Here is a 15,333-nt window from a genome sequence, read left to right as displayed (position 1 = left end):
AGCAGATCACGGAATTGCCACTTTCCACCGCTTAACCAATGTGCTAAATCCCATCAGGAATAGCTTTGTTTACAGCATCATCCTGGCAACGAGCCGAAAATAATAATAAACCACATCACTAACTGTCCTTGCATTGCTCGAGTCAGACGTTAACTGTTGCTGTGCATATCGTTATCACTCACCTTGAGTTGATGTTTCTAGGGCCTAAAGGCATTGTTTGAACACATACAATTCATATGTCAATCCCCTTGCTCTTCACTTAACGAGAACCCATTCACGATTGTCATGTCCAACCCTCTGTCTCCTTTGACGACGTCGCGCCAGAATTCGCGAGCCTTTTCGCCGGGCTTCAATGGATTGGAACTCGAGATGGCTGTGGCAGATGAATCCTTGTTGAATGAGAGCGAATCCGAGAATATCTTTCCAAGTCCGAAGAAAACGATTGACGGCGCGAATACAAATAACCCCCAAAGTGCGCACTATTCACCTCTGTATCGCACGCAGGATCCCATTCTGGATGTCGAAGATCCTGAGTCTGTCGACGAACAGCCCAGCTCGCCGTTTCAGTACGATGGTCGGGACGCTACAGTTGACTTTCGGATGCTCAGTAACCGACAGGTCTCAGGTGGACTGAGCGAGTGCTCCATGACTCCCAGAAAGCGCTCCTACAGTCATTGTCCAGAAGACGAAGATGCGATGGAAAGATCTAGTGATAGAAGCAAAAAGGGAATGAGCCGACGGGACATTCCGGACATTCAAGTCTACGCTGATGAGGAGCCCCAGATGCATGAAAGAGAGATCACAGGAGCCACTGGACACGAAGTTACCAATAGCACGGTAGAGGAAAAACGCAATGAGGGAATGAGCACTGTCCTTGACGAACATAATGACTACGATGATTCTTTCTATGAAAAAGAGAACTTGGAATTGAAGGCTGCAGATGATGTTATGAATGACGACTCTCATGATCCCATGGATGACACATGTTTCAGTACTTTCTCCGCCGTTCCTAACGCAGACATGACATCGTTCGCGAAACTGCGAGGGGACTCGCCATTCAAGGCAGCTCGACTATTACCCAGCAGCCCGGGAAGAACGGACGAAAATCAACCCCGAAGCCCTGCACCAGCTACCCCTGATGCTTCCAGGAGATCACAAAGGCAATCCGCACTCATCGACATCGGCACCCCCATCGCTTCTCCCACTCCCAAGAGGCGAGAACGCAGGGATACGGGAAACGCAAGCGAAACACCAAACTTGCTTGACCTAACAGATCAGACAAACTTCTTCCCACGTCAACGCTATAGTATACAGAAGGAGCGATATTCGCCCTCGCGACGTTCGCCGTTGAGGACTCTTCGAGAATCCATTCGATCCCCTTCAAAGGTCTCACTGCTCGACTTTGACATTCCTGCGATTCCGACGCCTAGGTCTATACCGACAATCACCCCCCGGGAGTTGGAGTCTCTGAAATCTGGGTTCCTCTCTGAGATATCCTCACTCAAAGCGACGCTGAGCGGGAAAGAGGCGGAAGTCTCCAGCCTGAAGAATGCTGTTGCGGATGCTGAACGGCGGGTTGGAGAAGCTTTAGAGGAAGTTCGTAACGAAGCTGCGCAAAAAGAGGCTCTTGAAATTGAGCAAGCCGAATGGCAGCGGCGCGGTCAAGAGATGGAAGGCGTCTTGCGAACCGTCAGGGCAGATATTGTTGAGGGTGATCGGGAAAAGGAGCGGCTTATGAGGAAGGTCGAAGAGGCGGAGAAAGGCCGGGAACATCTGGAAAGGCGCATGGTCGAGTTGGAGAGCCAGCTATCGGCTGCGCGTAAGTCAGCTCCGAGTGAGACTTGCGACCACGGGAGTGCGCAGTGCACGACCACTGCCGAGGAGACCGCACGGGAAGTCCAAGATGCCGTCGAAAAGGTTGCACGTGAGCTTCACACCTTGTACAAGAGCAAACATGAAACCAAGGTTGCTGCTTTGAAGAAGAGCTACGAAGCCCGCTGGGAGAAGCGCGTGCGGGAAGCTGAGAACAAATGCAAAGCTGTCAGCGAGGAGAATGAGCGGCTGAAAAACGAACGCGATGCTGCTTTGTCGGGGGCTTCCCGCCCTGATGCTAGCTTCGTGTCACATCAGAATGACGAGCACGAGGCAGAGAAACGCGTTTTGGAGGCCCAGCTCAAGGGTCTGCAGCAAGAGATGGCAACCCTCAAGCAGGACAACGAACGGTTGCATGCCGAGTTGAAGGTAGAGAGAGCAGAAAAGGGAGAGCTCGTCGCCGCTGTGGATGAATGGCTGGCAATTCAGCAGAACGCGCCACAGCCGTCCGGCGCCCCCGAGTCTCCCATTGTGAGTGCGGAGTATGAAACACCAGAGCCAGAGCCCGCCACGGCAGAGTCAACGGAAGAGTTCAGAAAAAGTATCGGCCGCAGTGGCTCCAGTGGTATCCGGCCTGCTAGCACAGGTTCCGGCAGCGGGGAGAAGAGGATCCCTAGGATTGGCGCACCAGCAGGCCGGCATGTCAGAGGCAATAGCGGAGGCAAGTCGGGTATTGCCGTCTTTACTCCAGGTCGCAATGCAGGCGGTATTATGGGTTCCATAGAACGCATGGGACGTGGTGGTGTCTAGAAGTCGTGGTTTTGATGCTGTGTGTTCTGCCTTATCATTAGTTTTATTTTCCCCTCCTTCCTCGTGTCCTTCCTTGTTTGTTCTCTGATATTCCCCATGAGCAGAGTACGGTCCTGATATTTTCTTTTGCTTTCCTCAAGTTATGAGAGTTGCCCTTTCAGAGATATCCTGTTGGACGTTGTATGGGTCTGAGTTTGACTTGCGTTATGAATGAATGAATTACTATGATCCCTTTAACATTTCTGAGTCTGTGCGAGTTCTGGGCTTGCTGGAATCAGTGACTGCTCCGATCCAGAGCAGAAGCTAGAATAGATTATTATTCGTGTTAGGCATACCGGAGTCGTGCGATTGTATCATTGATTACCATGGGGTAACTAGGACTTGCCATACTGAATCCGTGCTGCTGGCACATATCATTAACGGAGAGGTTATTAAGGTTGGTTTGGTGGCATTGTCCCATCATATGATGATATAGCATATAGAAATGTATACATATAGTACATATATCCCAAAGCGGGCGTTGCTATAGTCTCTTTTGATTTGATTGCGGGCTATGCTGATTTCCTACCATGCATTTAAGATGTCCTCCGGGTAGATCAGTCTTCCATAGTAGTACCAGCGGGACAGCAGGGACTCCAGCCGAGATATAGTTTGACTTAAAAAGTCAGAATACGGCTCGTTCTAAGTATTCTGTCCGGCAAATACCGATACACTATTACCTGAGAGATCAGCTATCTGTTACTGTAGAGCATTTCTTCAGTAGAGGATACCTTAGCTCGCCTTACTTCTCCTAACACCCGAGCTTCGAGTGATCCAAGTGTGGGGTACCTTATTGATAGTGCATGAGGTTAGTCATTGTTATCAGTCACAAAGGATGCCATCCTCAATTAATATCATTGATGCTCTGTATGTCGATCTAGGACTAGCCACCTAAATCGACCTGACAGCTGGGCATCGGGTTACCGCCGACGTCAGCACGGGAAAACGCGGGGTAAGCCGAAGCCAAGTCTCCTATTGTAATTATTATCGATCACTCGTGAATCGATACGATTTCGGAATGCCGCATCTGAGTTCGGGAAGATGTCCGATGGTGCTTTGGCGGGGTTATTTGAAATTTGTGGCTGCAGGATTGGTATTTTGTTATCAAGGTACACTACTTGGGCGAGACGGTAGACGTAGGCCAGAGGCCAGAGCTCAGATAGCTTGCTACAGGATCATTACCTTACAGTTGGGGAAGTGAGAACTGCGTGCGATAGTCTCTACCGTCTGCGCGAAAGATCATGCGAGCAGCTATAATCATCCTTCAGTGACTCGACCGAGAGTCTGCGAGGCGAATATCTGTGCGTCGGAGATGCAATTGACTCAACTGAGGGGGTCAATGCGCAAGAGGCAGTAAGGCACTCACTGACAGGATGTAATCTAGTCTAGGTATAGCTACACCGAGCAAGTGATCAGGAATTCTCAGGGGAATAGAAGAAACGGGTAGACCTTCAGCGGACACTGTGGCTGTGTTAATTGTATCCTTTCGGAAAGAGATTCAGTGTCAATTCACCACGTTGACCATGCAGACCAACTCTGGTCAGTGGTCACCCCAGATCTCCGTTCCCCAGTCATAAAGGTTCTGAAATCTGATGGAGACCGAAGAGAGTCTGCGGGATGCTTTCAAGTTTGACCCGCCGGACCGCCTTTTGCCGCCTTTACCGTGCGATGGTTGGGGACAGCGGAGCGACTTTCGGCACTGGGAAATTGTACCTAATAATTTCTTCAAATCTGGAATCTTATTCATCCCTTTGCGGAATATATATTGATCATTTTCATTGGACATAACTTTTGCTCAAGATCCAAAAAAAGGCACCTGCCATAGACCAGGAAACTAAGCAGCACGCGACCATTGTATACCTGGACGTATCCTTCGGGGACGGTCTGAAACTGGATACTCCGATCTACAGTCTTGAGAACATACGCGTCTAGTAGAGAAGGATTTACCATACGATCTCCCTTCCATATCGTCACTAAAAATGATTAGAATGAACTTTTCTTGCCTTGACCCTTGAGCTATGGAGTTTTGTTGTTTTGAACCTACCTACTCTGTATGTTAGTGACAGTACCTTTGGGACCATATATTATTGGCTCGCAGTATCCACACTAGTCCCACTAAAGTATCCGCCAGGTCACTTTTGATTGGGCCAGAACCCATGCCCTCGTGAGACTGGCCACCCAGAGTAAAGGGTCCTACCTAGGTAGGCTAGGTTGAGATCGTCCAAGGGTGGGCCTCATCAGCCCATGCCACAAATGTTGGTGTTTTGCATTTGCCTCAGGCTCCTCCCCGAGTCTCTTCTTTGTGTAACGACTCTGGCTCGTGATTGTTGTTGTAACATGCCGTTTTTCCTGGCTGGCGGGTTGGCTTTCGCCGATTTCCTTGCTTCCTAAATTCTCAATTTATTAATCATACCCCCGTTCACTGACTCCTGAATCCTGATACAAACTTGACTGCTCTCTAATGTTTCGAAGGTTCCCCAGATCTCTTTCCTTTTTCTTCTTTTCTTCCCCCGGATCTTTGATTTCCTGGCTTTAATACTAGTCGTAGAGCTTGGCTCGGCTTGATGGGCTACACCTCAGTCAAGAGAAAAAAATATTGACGAGAAGGAATGGCATGCTACATGCGAGGATATTCCCAATGCCTCTTATTTTACCCTTGAGGCATTTACAACATCTTCTTTCCTGTCAATCAATGTATTGTTGCTCTTCAGCGTTAGACGACAGGGATCGTCGGGAATGACGACACAGTACATGAGCTACCGCAACCCGTTTAAGTATCAAAACTCCGAATCTCGGCAGTTATTACTAATGCTTAATGCGGAACGGTTGCACAGTTGAACTGTACGGAGTGTTTTTGAAGAGAACAAGCAGTCAGGACTTTTGGTGTTTGAGCTGAGCAGGACCATCTGCTTCTGAGGTTTTTCACTCCGCGGAACTCCCGATTCATTTTGCCGTTCGGACAGCGCATATCGAGTTCTACCGTGTATAAGAAGCATCAAAGCTCCGTTTATCGGATCAGTATGGTGTCTCGGGCCTAGAGTCTCGACTCTGGCCCTATGCACACCTCTGCTGCATTGCGCTTCATATTCATCAGCCAATGTCCTCCAGCATCCAGAATGGTACGCCGAAAATAGTCTCTTGTTTGAGTTCTAGACGCGAAAGCAAATAAGTCCCATGACATTGGTTTGTAACTTCATATTCTATTGCATATTGGTCCTGAATGTGAATTTTAATATCTCTTGGAATGTCGAGAACACGTCAATTTCATTCGCAGGTATCCCCTTTTCACAAGGTCGAGGCACTCGAAATAGATTGATACCTAGTATCTTTCTAGTACTAAGCTGGGATGAAGATTTGCTCGTGATGCACTTGGCGTGGACCCGGGGGCAGGGGCCCTAGTCCCCTGGAGACAACCTCTAGTTCTCGTGGGGCTGATCTCTTTGTCTTAACCAGATTGCCCATTATTAGGTAGTTCATAATTCGTAGCAGGTTCATGATCGGCCTGGATCCCAATTTGGGCAAAGGGGGGTGGAGGATGCCCCATGGGCCAATAGTCTGGAGACGGTGAGACGGAGACAGCTTCCAGCCCTTGAGTCTCTAGATTGGCTTTAACGATGTAGTCTAACAGCTTCTGAAGAGCACGCTGAGCCTACAGAGTATCTTGAGCGATTTATAGAAGCGCGTCTTGATCATATAATGAATGTACGAGGTTGCAATGGACCTGATTGAGTTCTAGGCCCAGCAATAAAAGAACTGACAGGCAATTCACGAAGCTTCGTTCAATACGACTGCTACCATGTTATATCCAATAATTTTTACCCTCATCGGCTTAGATAGTTCCACAGTCCGCGTACTGCGATTATGGTATACAGCTCCTTGCAACAGATTTTATGAAGCCAGTTGTGTGCCCATTTTCAGAATAAGGTGACTATCATCGTCGTCTGGATTGTCATCCTAAGGCAGAAGTGTATACCTACCTCGGTACGGAGTACGGAGACGGAGCTCTCTGCTGCATGCTCCGACGGAACATTGGACAATAACACCTTAATGCATATATCTCATACATAATACCATTCATACCTCCTTGACGCCGTCACTTAGACTTTCGGATTAGAACTTAGAAGAAGTCTTTAAAGTGATCGGTCGAAGTTTACGCTGGTTCAATAGAGGTGTTCAGATTTCTCGAAGCGGCATACGCTCCAAAGCAGTAATATGGTCCGCAATGGATGGAGGAAAAAGTAAGAGATTGGTCAGAACAGATTACTACTCAGGTCGGGGGGAGGAAAAAAAAAAAAAAGAAAAAGGAAAAGTAAAAAAGGAGAGAATGAAAGAAACGGAAAAAATTCCGAGCCTGTGACGCAGCTGCCCTCCCCACTACGGTGGGATCCACTTCGACAGCCAGACCTTTCCCAAAATGGCCCCTGAATGACCAATGACAACTGCTCTGATTCGCTCAGATATTTCTCTTGACTCTTGAATTCCCGTGACTGCCTGTGGCGGCCAGCCAAGTAACGTGACCGGGCCGAGGACACGACGCCGACGTGGTAAACAGCAACGCTGGTTGGATACTGCAGTGTGGCTCAGGGAAAGACGCAAGTGGAGTAGGGAGAAACCGGGTATGGAAACGGCTTCTTCTCCATCCTCTCCTCTGGTTGCTCCCCCATGACCTTGAGGAATTTGATAGACTCATTCTCAACTTCAATTCCGACCCCAGATAATTAGTGAAAAGAGATACTAACAGCGTCAAGACGATAATCCCGAGTGGATGCCATTTGAAGTAACTCGGTATATAGTTCACCATCTGCCATAGTAGGCAAGCAGCAGTGACTGCCTGGATATTCCATCCCATGCCATACGGATTACGGAAGTATCTGTTCTGTGCCCCGGTCCGCTCGACCACCCCCCGGAACTTGGCCCATGCTAATCCCGTTTGGTACTGGGATGAAATACCCTCAACTCCAGTTTCAAAGTCTACTTGGGCTCTTAGCGCAACTGAGTTTTGGTTCAGCTTATCCAATTGTTAAGCCGTAAAACTAGATTCTAATGGACCTGGTACGTAGTTAGTCCGAATTAGATAATTAAAATTCTTCTGGATTATCGTCCTGTGGTTCTCGTCTGGGGGAGGCAACACTGACGGCGAGTGGATCTCTGGGGGTTCATCATCCCAACACTCATGGGGCCTCCTGACTTTACACATTATAATGATTTTATTATTTTGGGGTATTTTAACAATATGGAGTAAATTGTTGTCAGTTATTGGATATCCACAGGATCGATCAGTTGTTACCTTGCTATTATTTAAACAATCTCTTCCCCCGGGCCCCAGCTATCCCTTGACTTTTCGCCCTTTGGACGAAATGATGGTTTATGATATTGTTCCTTCTTTGAGAGTATAATACTCAATAAATAATCTAAAAGAAAAGGCACTCTCCACTCTCCACTCTTCTTCATTAATCATCAATTTGTTCTCCTTTTTCTCGTCCCCTTGTTGACGACAATTTCCATCTATACCTCATCCTTTCGACCATATATCTTCCCTCTAAAGCAAATTAGAGAGAAAAGACTCTTACGGTTTACACCGCCACTATTAGTTGATATCATCTCATATTGCGTCGCAAACTTCATCCGTTCGCCTGGTTTTCACAATGACTAATCTCGCTGTATCCTCCTCGACGCCCGCATCCACAAATACCATGGAGACTGAATCCCAGAGTAAACGTAAAGCTTCAACGGCTGGCCTCTCTGCTAATTCTCGCCCGGTTAAGCGGCGGGCTTCGAAAGCATGCTGTTGCTGCCGGGCAAGGAAAGTCCGGTGTGATGTGGTGGAGAACGGTTCGCCATGTACGAATTGCCGGTTGGATCAGGTAGAATGCGTTGTCACAGAGAGCAAGAGGAGAAAGTTCGTTCTACATGTGTCGATGCGCTGCAGTATTCGTGGCTAACATCGAGTGCGCTTCGCCGTCACTCTTCAGGAAATCACGTGTTGAGATTGAAAATGGCACCCGTCAGCCTTCTCAGTCGCCCGCAGATGGCCTCGAGGACGCAGGAAGCTTTCTCAGAAGACTCAGCGAGTCCCACGGGTTAAATGCGGACATTGCCCCTGAATCACCGTCTCAGCAGTCCATCGACTTGGACCAAGGGCATCATATGCCGCACCTTCTGTGTTCGTATTTCCGCCATTGTTGTCGCAGTCACTAATTCCTGTACTGATACTTGGCATTGTCCACAGACCAGACTCAGGCCAGCAGAATCGGGGGAGGGAACCACTTTCGCAGGCGAATGGCCCCTAATCCTGCAGTTCCGGCCACTCTTCCTCTTCACCATGTCACGTCACAGATCCAGCAGCTATTGGACCCTTCCTTCTCCAGCGCGCGATCCGGTGGTGTACTTCTGCCGGACTACATCAGAGGCTTACCATCCCGATTGCAGAGAGAAGATATCGACTACCTGTCCTTGAAAGGGGCACTAACCGTACCTGACGTTGGATTGAGGAACGAACTGCTGAAGGCTTACATCCACTATGTGCACAATTACATGCCTCTATTAGATTTGGAGGAGTTCTTACAGACCATCGTGCAAAACGATGGTATCCATCGTATGAGCCTTCTGCTGTTCCAGGCAGTCATGTTTGCTGGCACGGCTTTCATCGACCTCAAGCACCTTCGTGCTGCTGGTTATCCCTCGAGAAAGGCGGCCCGAAAGGTCTTCTTCCAACGAGCTCGTCTTCTGTATGACTTCGATTATGAGGTCGATCGAATTTCTCTCGTTCAATCCCTGCTGCTGATGACTTACTGGTACGAGACCCCTGACGACCAGAAAGACACATGGCACTGGATGGGCGTCAGCTTGTCCTTGGCACATACCATCGGCCTGCATCGGGACCCCGGCAATTCTCGCATGGACGCCCGGCGCCAGCGAATGTGGAAACGTATCTGGTGGAGCACCTACACTCGCGATCGATTGATTGCGTTAGGCATGAGGCGCCCTATGCGTGTCAAAGACGACGATTGTGATGTTCCGATGTTGACGCTCGACGACTTCGAATTCCATCCATTTTCGCCGGAAATCGTGAGTATGGTGGGGAACTCGGAAATCCTGCAAAACGTTGAACACCAGAAAGAGCTGGCCCTTATGTTCATCGAGAAGGCGAAGCTTTGCCTGTGCGTCAGTCATGTCTTGTCGGCTCAGTACTCTGTTCTCAGTCACAAGTTCGGCGGGACGATGGAAACGACTATGATGTTGGTTCCCAAGAAATCAGCGGCAGAAACGTTCGAGGTTCGGCGTTGCGATCAGGAGTTAGAAGATTGGCTGGCCAATCTTCCTGCTGAAATTCAGTACACTCCGGCGGCGCCCGCGAAGTTAACAGAAGCCCAGGAGGTCTTGCACTCTCATCGCGCTCTCCTTAAAATGGTCTATCTGACTACGTCAAGCGCGTTGCACCGTCCCCAGGTCCTTCCTGCCAGCCCTTTCCCGTCAATGGATGCAGAGCTGCAGGAGATCTCGAGGAACAAGGTCCGATTCGCCGCGGTTGAAATTACGAATATTGCGCAGGACTTGCACAGCCTGGATTTGACGAGATATTTCCCTACCACCGGCGTCACTGTACTTCTGCCCGCCGTTATCATCCACCTACTTGATATCAAATCGACCGACCCCAGCGTGCGGATGACCAGCCTCCAGCGATTCTACCAGTGCATGCGCATTCTACAACGTTTGCGAGAGATTTATGCATCAGCTGACTTCGCAACATCCTTCTTGGAAGCAGCAATCCGAAAGGCTGGTATTCAGCTCACCGTGGCTCCCCAGGACGTGCAAGCCCGTTCCCGCAGCTCTTTTGAAGCGAGCGCACGGGTCAATACGCTGACCCCCCCTCCGGATTCTCTTGCTCAGAAGATCCCCGATCTGACTTACCCGAAGCCGACGGTGGTTGGAACTGCTCGCCAATCCGTCGACGAAGGCGAGGCATTGTTCGCCTCTACTCCTCCCCCCTCGGATGGCAGTGAAAACGGCAGTACCGCAAACATCAACCGGAACTATCACCGAGATGCCTTCAGCATTCCAAATTTGGACTCGGAACTGAGTATTAGCGAGCTAATGGACTTGGCTAATGACGCCGAGGTGACTCAGAATGATTTTGATGCTCTGATCAATTTTGATGACGCTGGTGCCGACTTCTTCACCGCCGACGATCATATGAATCTTAACGGATCCGGTCTCAACAGCAAGACATTCGAATTTACCATGGATCCGAGTCATGGCATGTCTGACTTGATGAGATTCGACACCGGAAACAAGGCCGATATCGCCAGCCTGGGTGACAGGCAGCTTCACAGTGACCGCGTGGTCATGACAACGGGGCACAGCAACACCGAGACAGCAGACTCAGAGTCTAACGGTCTGACAGCTACTGTTGACGCCGATCTTGGTATCTGCCTAAGTGGTTGATGTGAATGCTCTACAATTGAGAGCACCGTTTCCTTTTCTTTTGTTCATTTCACTTTCTGTATGCCTCGAGAGATGATTTTCCTTAACGGAGTTTATGTATAATGGGTCTTCGGGACATGAACAGGTTTTGGATGGCTATATATTCGCACTCTTGTGTTGTGTTGCAGTGCGACTGTTTGACTACATAGAGGGTATCAAAAGCATGACGAAGAGAACATCAATGAACTTGTATTATGACACACTCTATTTGTCTCTGACCTTTTTCGTCTTTCTACAATATACCTACAGGTCCAACTGCAAAGGCCCTAACTCGGGTTCCTCCTAGTGCTTCAGAGCGCACTGAAATTGAGGCTTACACTACCTGACAGCCCTCTTGGTGCCTTCTTTGCTTCCGAACTCGAAAAACTATCCTAGACCACGGCCAAGCAGCGGTAAGGCTATGACAAGACAGGCCAAGACTTTACGCCGTAGTGCTTTGTTGTGGTTGTCTTTGCTTGGGTTTATCGGCCCAGCTGTTCGGTTCGTATCAATATCTGGATGTAAAAATGAGCTATCTGAGTCAAACCTGGAGCGAACCACAGGACCTGGTATGTAGTTATAGCATGGCGGACAGATATTTGACCGCTTCAATTGAAATACAGAAAATAATCCATTTCCTGTGGTGGGAAAGAGAAATCAGGCAACATAGCATATCTACCCGCCTTTGAGGCTAAAACTGATCCGTCGGGCCCCCGGGATGTCCTTATACGCCATTCCTCTTTTGGCAGGTCGAGTGGGATTTGTTGATCCTCCACTTGCTAACGAGTCTAACGTATCTATCTGCTACCTATCTACCCAGTCTCTAGGGTCAGTCATCATCTCTCACGGAACGCCAGGAAGAACCCAGAATGTTACTTCGTTCACTTGAGCCTCTTCCAGTCTGCTTTCTCTCGAGCTTCCAATTCCGAAGCTGGAACTGTGCTCCAGGGCCTTCATAGCCATGAGGGTTTTCTCATCACACTCGTCGACGGCTGTCGATCTTCATTAATAATATGTCCGCAGGATGAGACTTGTTGACTGATCCACATTACCATTGGGGGGGTGGAGACACTAAAATCGCGCCATAAGCGTTGCTCAACTTGTAGCTTGTGTTCTTGGAAGTGCTTCGTTCCCATCAAGACCTATCAGCACCTAGAATACGAGACATTACCGATAAGACACTTGCTCTGTCTATTTGCTTCGGCGCTGGTTGGATCTTCCAGAACTTCCAGCCTTCCAGGTATCGTCGATGCAACCTCATTAACGAGCTAATTCTACAAGGATCCGAGCCTTCCCCACAATGCAGATAGTTTCCCCTCACGCTTTGAGCTGTAAGCTAATTCGCAAGCTCGAGCTCTCTCCTATTAAAACCAGCGAGTACCCTGGACTTACCATGGTCTCCGTGAGCTGCAAGTGCAAGGCCTAGGGATTGAGGTTGGCACAGTGTTAGCAAATTTTTGTCTCGCAGCGTCTACCCTCAAAGGTCCCGAAAATGCGTGGTTACGGCTTGATTTCCTTGTTACCAGTGGCTGCGGCCATCTGGGCACCAGCGACACATCAACCGGTGACTGTTGATAGAAGACAGTTGCCCAAAAACCCTACCGGAGTGAAGACTATCCACACTGCTAACAATGTTACAATTCGCTACAAGGAACCTGGGAAGGAGGGCGTTTGCGAGACCACTCCTGGGGTCAAGTCATACTCTGGCTACGTTGACCTCTCACCAGAGTCTCACACGTTCTTCTGGTTCTTCGAAGCACGCCATGACCCCAAAAATGCCCCCATTACTCTCTGGCTGAATGGTGGTCCTGGAAGTGACTCTTTGATCGGCCTGTTTGAAGGTTTGTGCACCCATTTTTCGACCGAGGTCGTGTCTTGATATCTGATTGCCGATCAATTAGAATTGGGTCCTTGCAGAATCAATTCCACACTCGACTCCATTATCAATCCTTACTCGTGGAATGAAGTTTCGAATGTGCTGTTCCTGTCTCAGCCTCTGGGCGTCGGTATGACCACAAGCGCTCTTGAATATTCCAGGCTCACGACTCACGGTACTGCAATGCAGGATTTTCCTACAGCGAGGCAGAGCCCGGCTCGCTGAATCCTTCCACTGGTGTTTTTGAAGATGCATCCGTCGCCGGCGTTCAAGGCCGATACCCGGTCATTAACGCTACACTAATTGGTAATTCTGAACCCTGATCCCGTTTCAGATACTCGTCAGCCAGGCGTCTTAACAATATGTTCTTGCAGACACTACTGATCTCGCCGCTCACGCTGCCTGGGAAATTCTTCAAGGCTTCATGGGTGGTCTACCGCAGTTGGACCACAGAATCAAGTCTAAGGATTTCAGCCTGTGGACTGAAAGTTATGGAGGGTAGGTCATGTGTTCCAACAGTCACTATGTAAGAGACCTTTTCTGACTTAGGTTCGCCCGTCGCAAAGCCACTATGGCCCAGCTGTGAGTTTCCTATTCCTCGCCTTGAGCACTTGGCCTAATGTTTGCAGTTCTTCAATCACTTCCATGAGCAGAATGAGAAAATCGCCAATGGTACAGTGAAAGGAATTCACCTCAACTTTAACTCCCTCGGTATCATTAACGGTATCATCGACGAGGCCATTCAGGTATGCTCGCATTTTCGATAGTGGGTGCGGTCGTTGGGAGTTGCTAATTCCTTTTTCAGGCAAAATACTACCCGGAGTTTGCAGTGAACAACACCTATGGTATCAAGGCCGTGAGTTGACCCTACAAAGCAGTGTCACGGACAAGCCTACTCACATCATTTAATACCATAGGTCAATGATACCGTGTACAGCTACATGAAATTTGCAAACGAGATGCCAAATGGCTGCCAGGACCAAATCGCACTTTGCAAGCAAACGAACCGTACTTCTTTGGCGGATTACGCTATCTGCACCGAGGCCACGAACATGTGCCGAGACAATGTCGGTACGTTCATCAATCGTCCTGGGGTTCATCTTAGTCAAGAATGTGAACTTCGGACTGACCGTATAATTAGAGGGACCATACTATGTATTTGGTGGCCGTGGCGTATATGACATCCGGCACCCGTTCCAGGTAAGTGGGAGCAGAGCGCGCTCTATGAATAAAAATCATCTGCAAGCAATCTTCCGCGGAGCATGAAAGCCCTGACTGAAGCGTGGTTCACTGCACAGGATCCTACCCCGGAATCGTACTACGTCGACTACCTCAAGAAAGACTCGGTGATGAACGCCATCGGAGTGAACATCAATTACACCCAGTCGAACAATGATGTATACTACGCCTTCCAGCAGACCGGCGACTTCGTCTGGCCCAATTTCCTCGAAGACCTGGAGGAGATCCTCAAGCTGCCCGTCCGCGTGTCGCTCATCTACGGTGACGCCGACTACATCTGCAACTGGTTCGGTGGCGAGGCCATTTCCCTCGCGTTGAACTACACCCATGCTCCGCAGTTCCGCGCCTCCGGGTACACCCCAATGGTGGTCGATGGCGTCGAGTATGGCGAGACGCGCGAGTATGGCAACTTCTCGTTCACTCGCGTGTACCAGGCCGGCCACGAGGTCCCCTACTACCAGCCTGCGGCATCGCTGCAGCTCTTCAACCGCACCCTCTTCGGCTGGGACATTGCCCAGGGCACTACCCGGATTCGTCCCGATTACAGCACCAACGGCACGGCCAAGGCGACGCACACGGAGTCTTTCGTCCCCTTGCCTACCGCCACGCCTAGCACCAGTGCCCACTGATCTCGTGCTGTGTGCATATGTCTTTGCAGATCTGTACATGTTAGGATCAAGGCTGCACCAAAATTTGGTGTGGACATATGTGAAGCGATACATTCAGCAACGGGCGCCCGTCGCAATCACACGCGCGGCGGGTCTTCTATGCGAGCTCTTGATCATTATCCCAATTCGTAGCATGAACATCTCAAACGTTGAATGAACTTGATTAGTCAGTAGATATATATGCATGTGCAGCTATAAACCCGATGCACATCCGACGAGGATCCAAGCTCGACACACTAGCGCTCAATGCCTCCACAACCGAGAGATGGCACGATGAGACGACAAGAGAATCGACCAGGGCGGCCCCGTCGGTCAATTAAACAGAACATTAGTGGTCGTCCATCATAGATACATGCCCTGAAGCCTCATTCAAACATCCAAAACGCTCTGAAGGAGTAGGCACATGACCAAAAAAGCAGTGATGCA

The 15,333-nt window shown here is 49.4% G+C and overlaps 3 protein-coding genes across 3 annotated transcripts; all 3 read left to right on the top strand.

The window, feature by feature from the left end:
• Positions 1 to 285: 285 nt before the first annotated feature.
• Positions 286 to 2,622, top strand: Aud_009070 (uncharacterized protein; the record flags this gene model as incomplete). Its single annotated transcript, XM_043293933.1, has 1 exon — positions 286 to 2,622. One exon carries the CDS (start codon positions 286 to 288, stop codon positions 2,620 to 2,622), a length of 2,337 nt encoding a protein of 778 aa, XP_043149868.1.
• Positions 2,623 to 8,306: 5,684 nt separating this feature from the next.
• farB1 (putative C6 transcription factor (Ctf1B)) lies at positions 8,307 to 11,106 on the top strand (the record flags this gene model as incomplete). Its single annotated transcript, XM_043293932.1, has 3 exons — positions 8,307 to 8,560; positions 8,634 to 8,824; positions 8,891 to 11,106. 3 exons carry the CDS (start codon positions 8,307 to 8,309, stop codon positions 11,104 to 11,106), a joined length of 2,661 nt encoding a protein of 886 aa, XP_043149867.1.
• Positions 11,107 to 12,616: 1,510 nt separating this feature from the next.
• Positions 12,617 to 14,868, top strand: Aud_009068 (S10 family peptidase; the record flags this gene model as incomplete). Its single annotated transcript, XM_043293931.1, has 10 exons — positions 12,617 to 12,965; positions 13,026 to 13,130; positions 13,190 to 13,306; positions 13,375 to 13,498; positions 13,567 to 13,582; positions 13,630 to 13,746; positions 13,806 to 13,856; positions 13,918 to 14,071; positions 14,142 to 14,200; positions 14,299 to 14,868. 10 exons carry the CDS (start codon positions 12,617 to 12,619, stop codon positions 14,866 to 14,868), a joined length of 1,662 nt encoding a protein of 553 aa, XP_043149866.1.
• Between the last annotated feature and the right edge of the window lie 465 nt (positions 14,869 to 15,333).

Source organism: Aspergillus udagawae, assembly GCF_001078395.1.
Source record: "Aspergillus udagawae IFM 46973 DNA, scaffold_7, whole genome shotgun sequence".
NCBI classification, from domain to species: domain Eukaryota; kingdom Fungi; phylum Ascomycota; class Eurotiomycetes; order Eurotiales; family Aspergillaceae; genus Aspergillus; species Aspergillus udagawae.
This window is presented reverse-complemented; position numbering and strand designations above follow the sequence as displayed.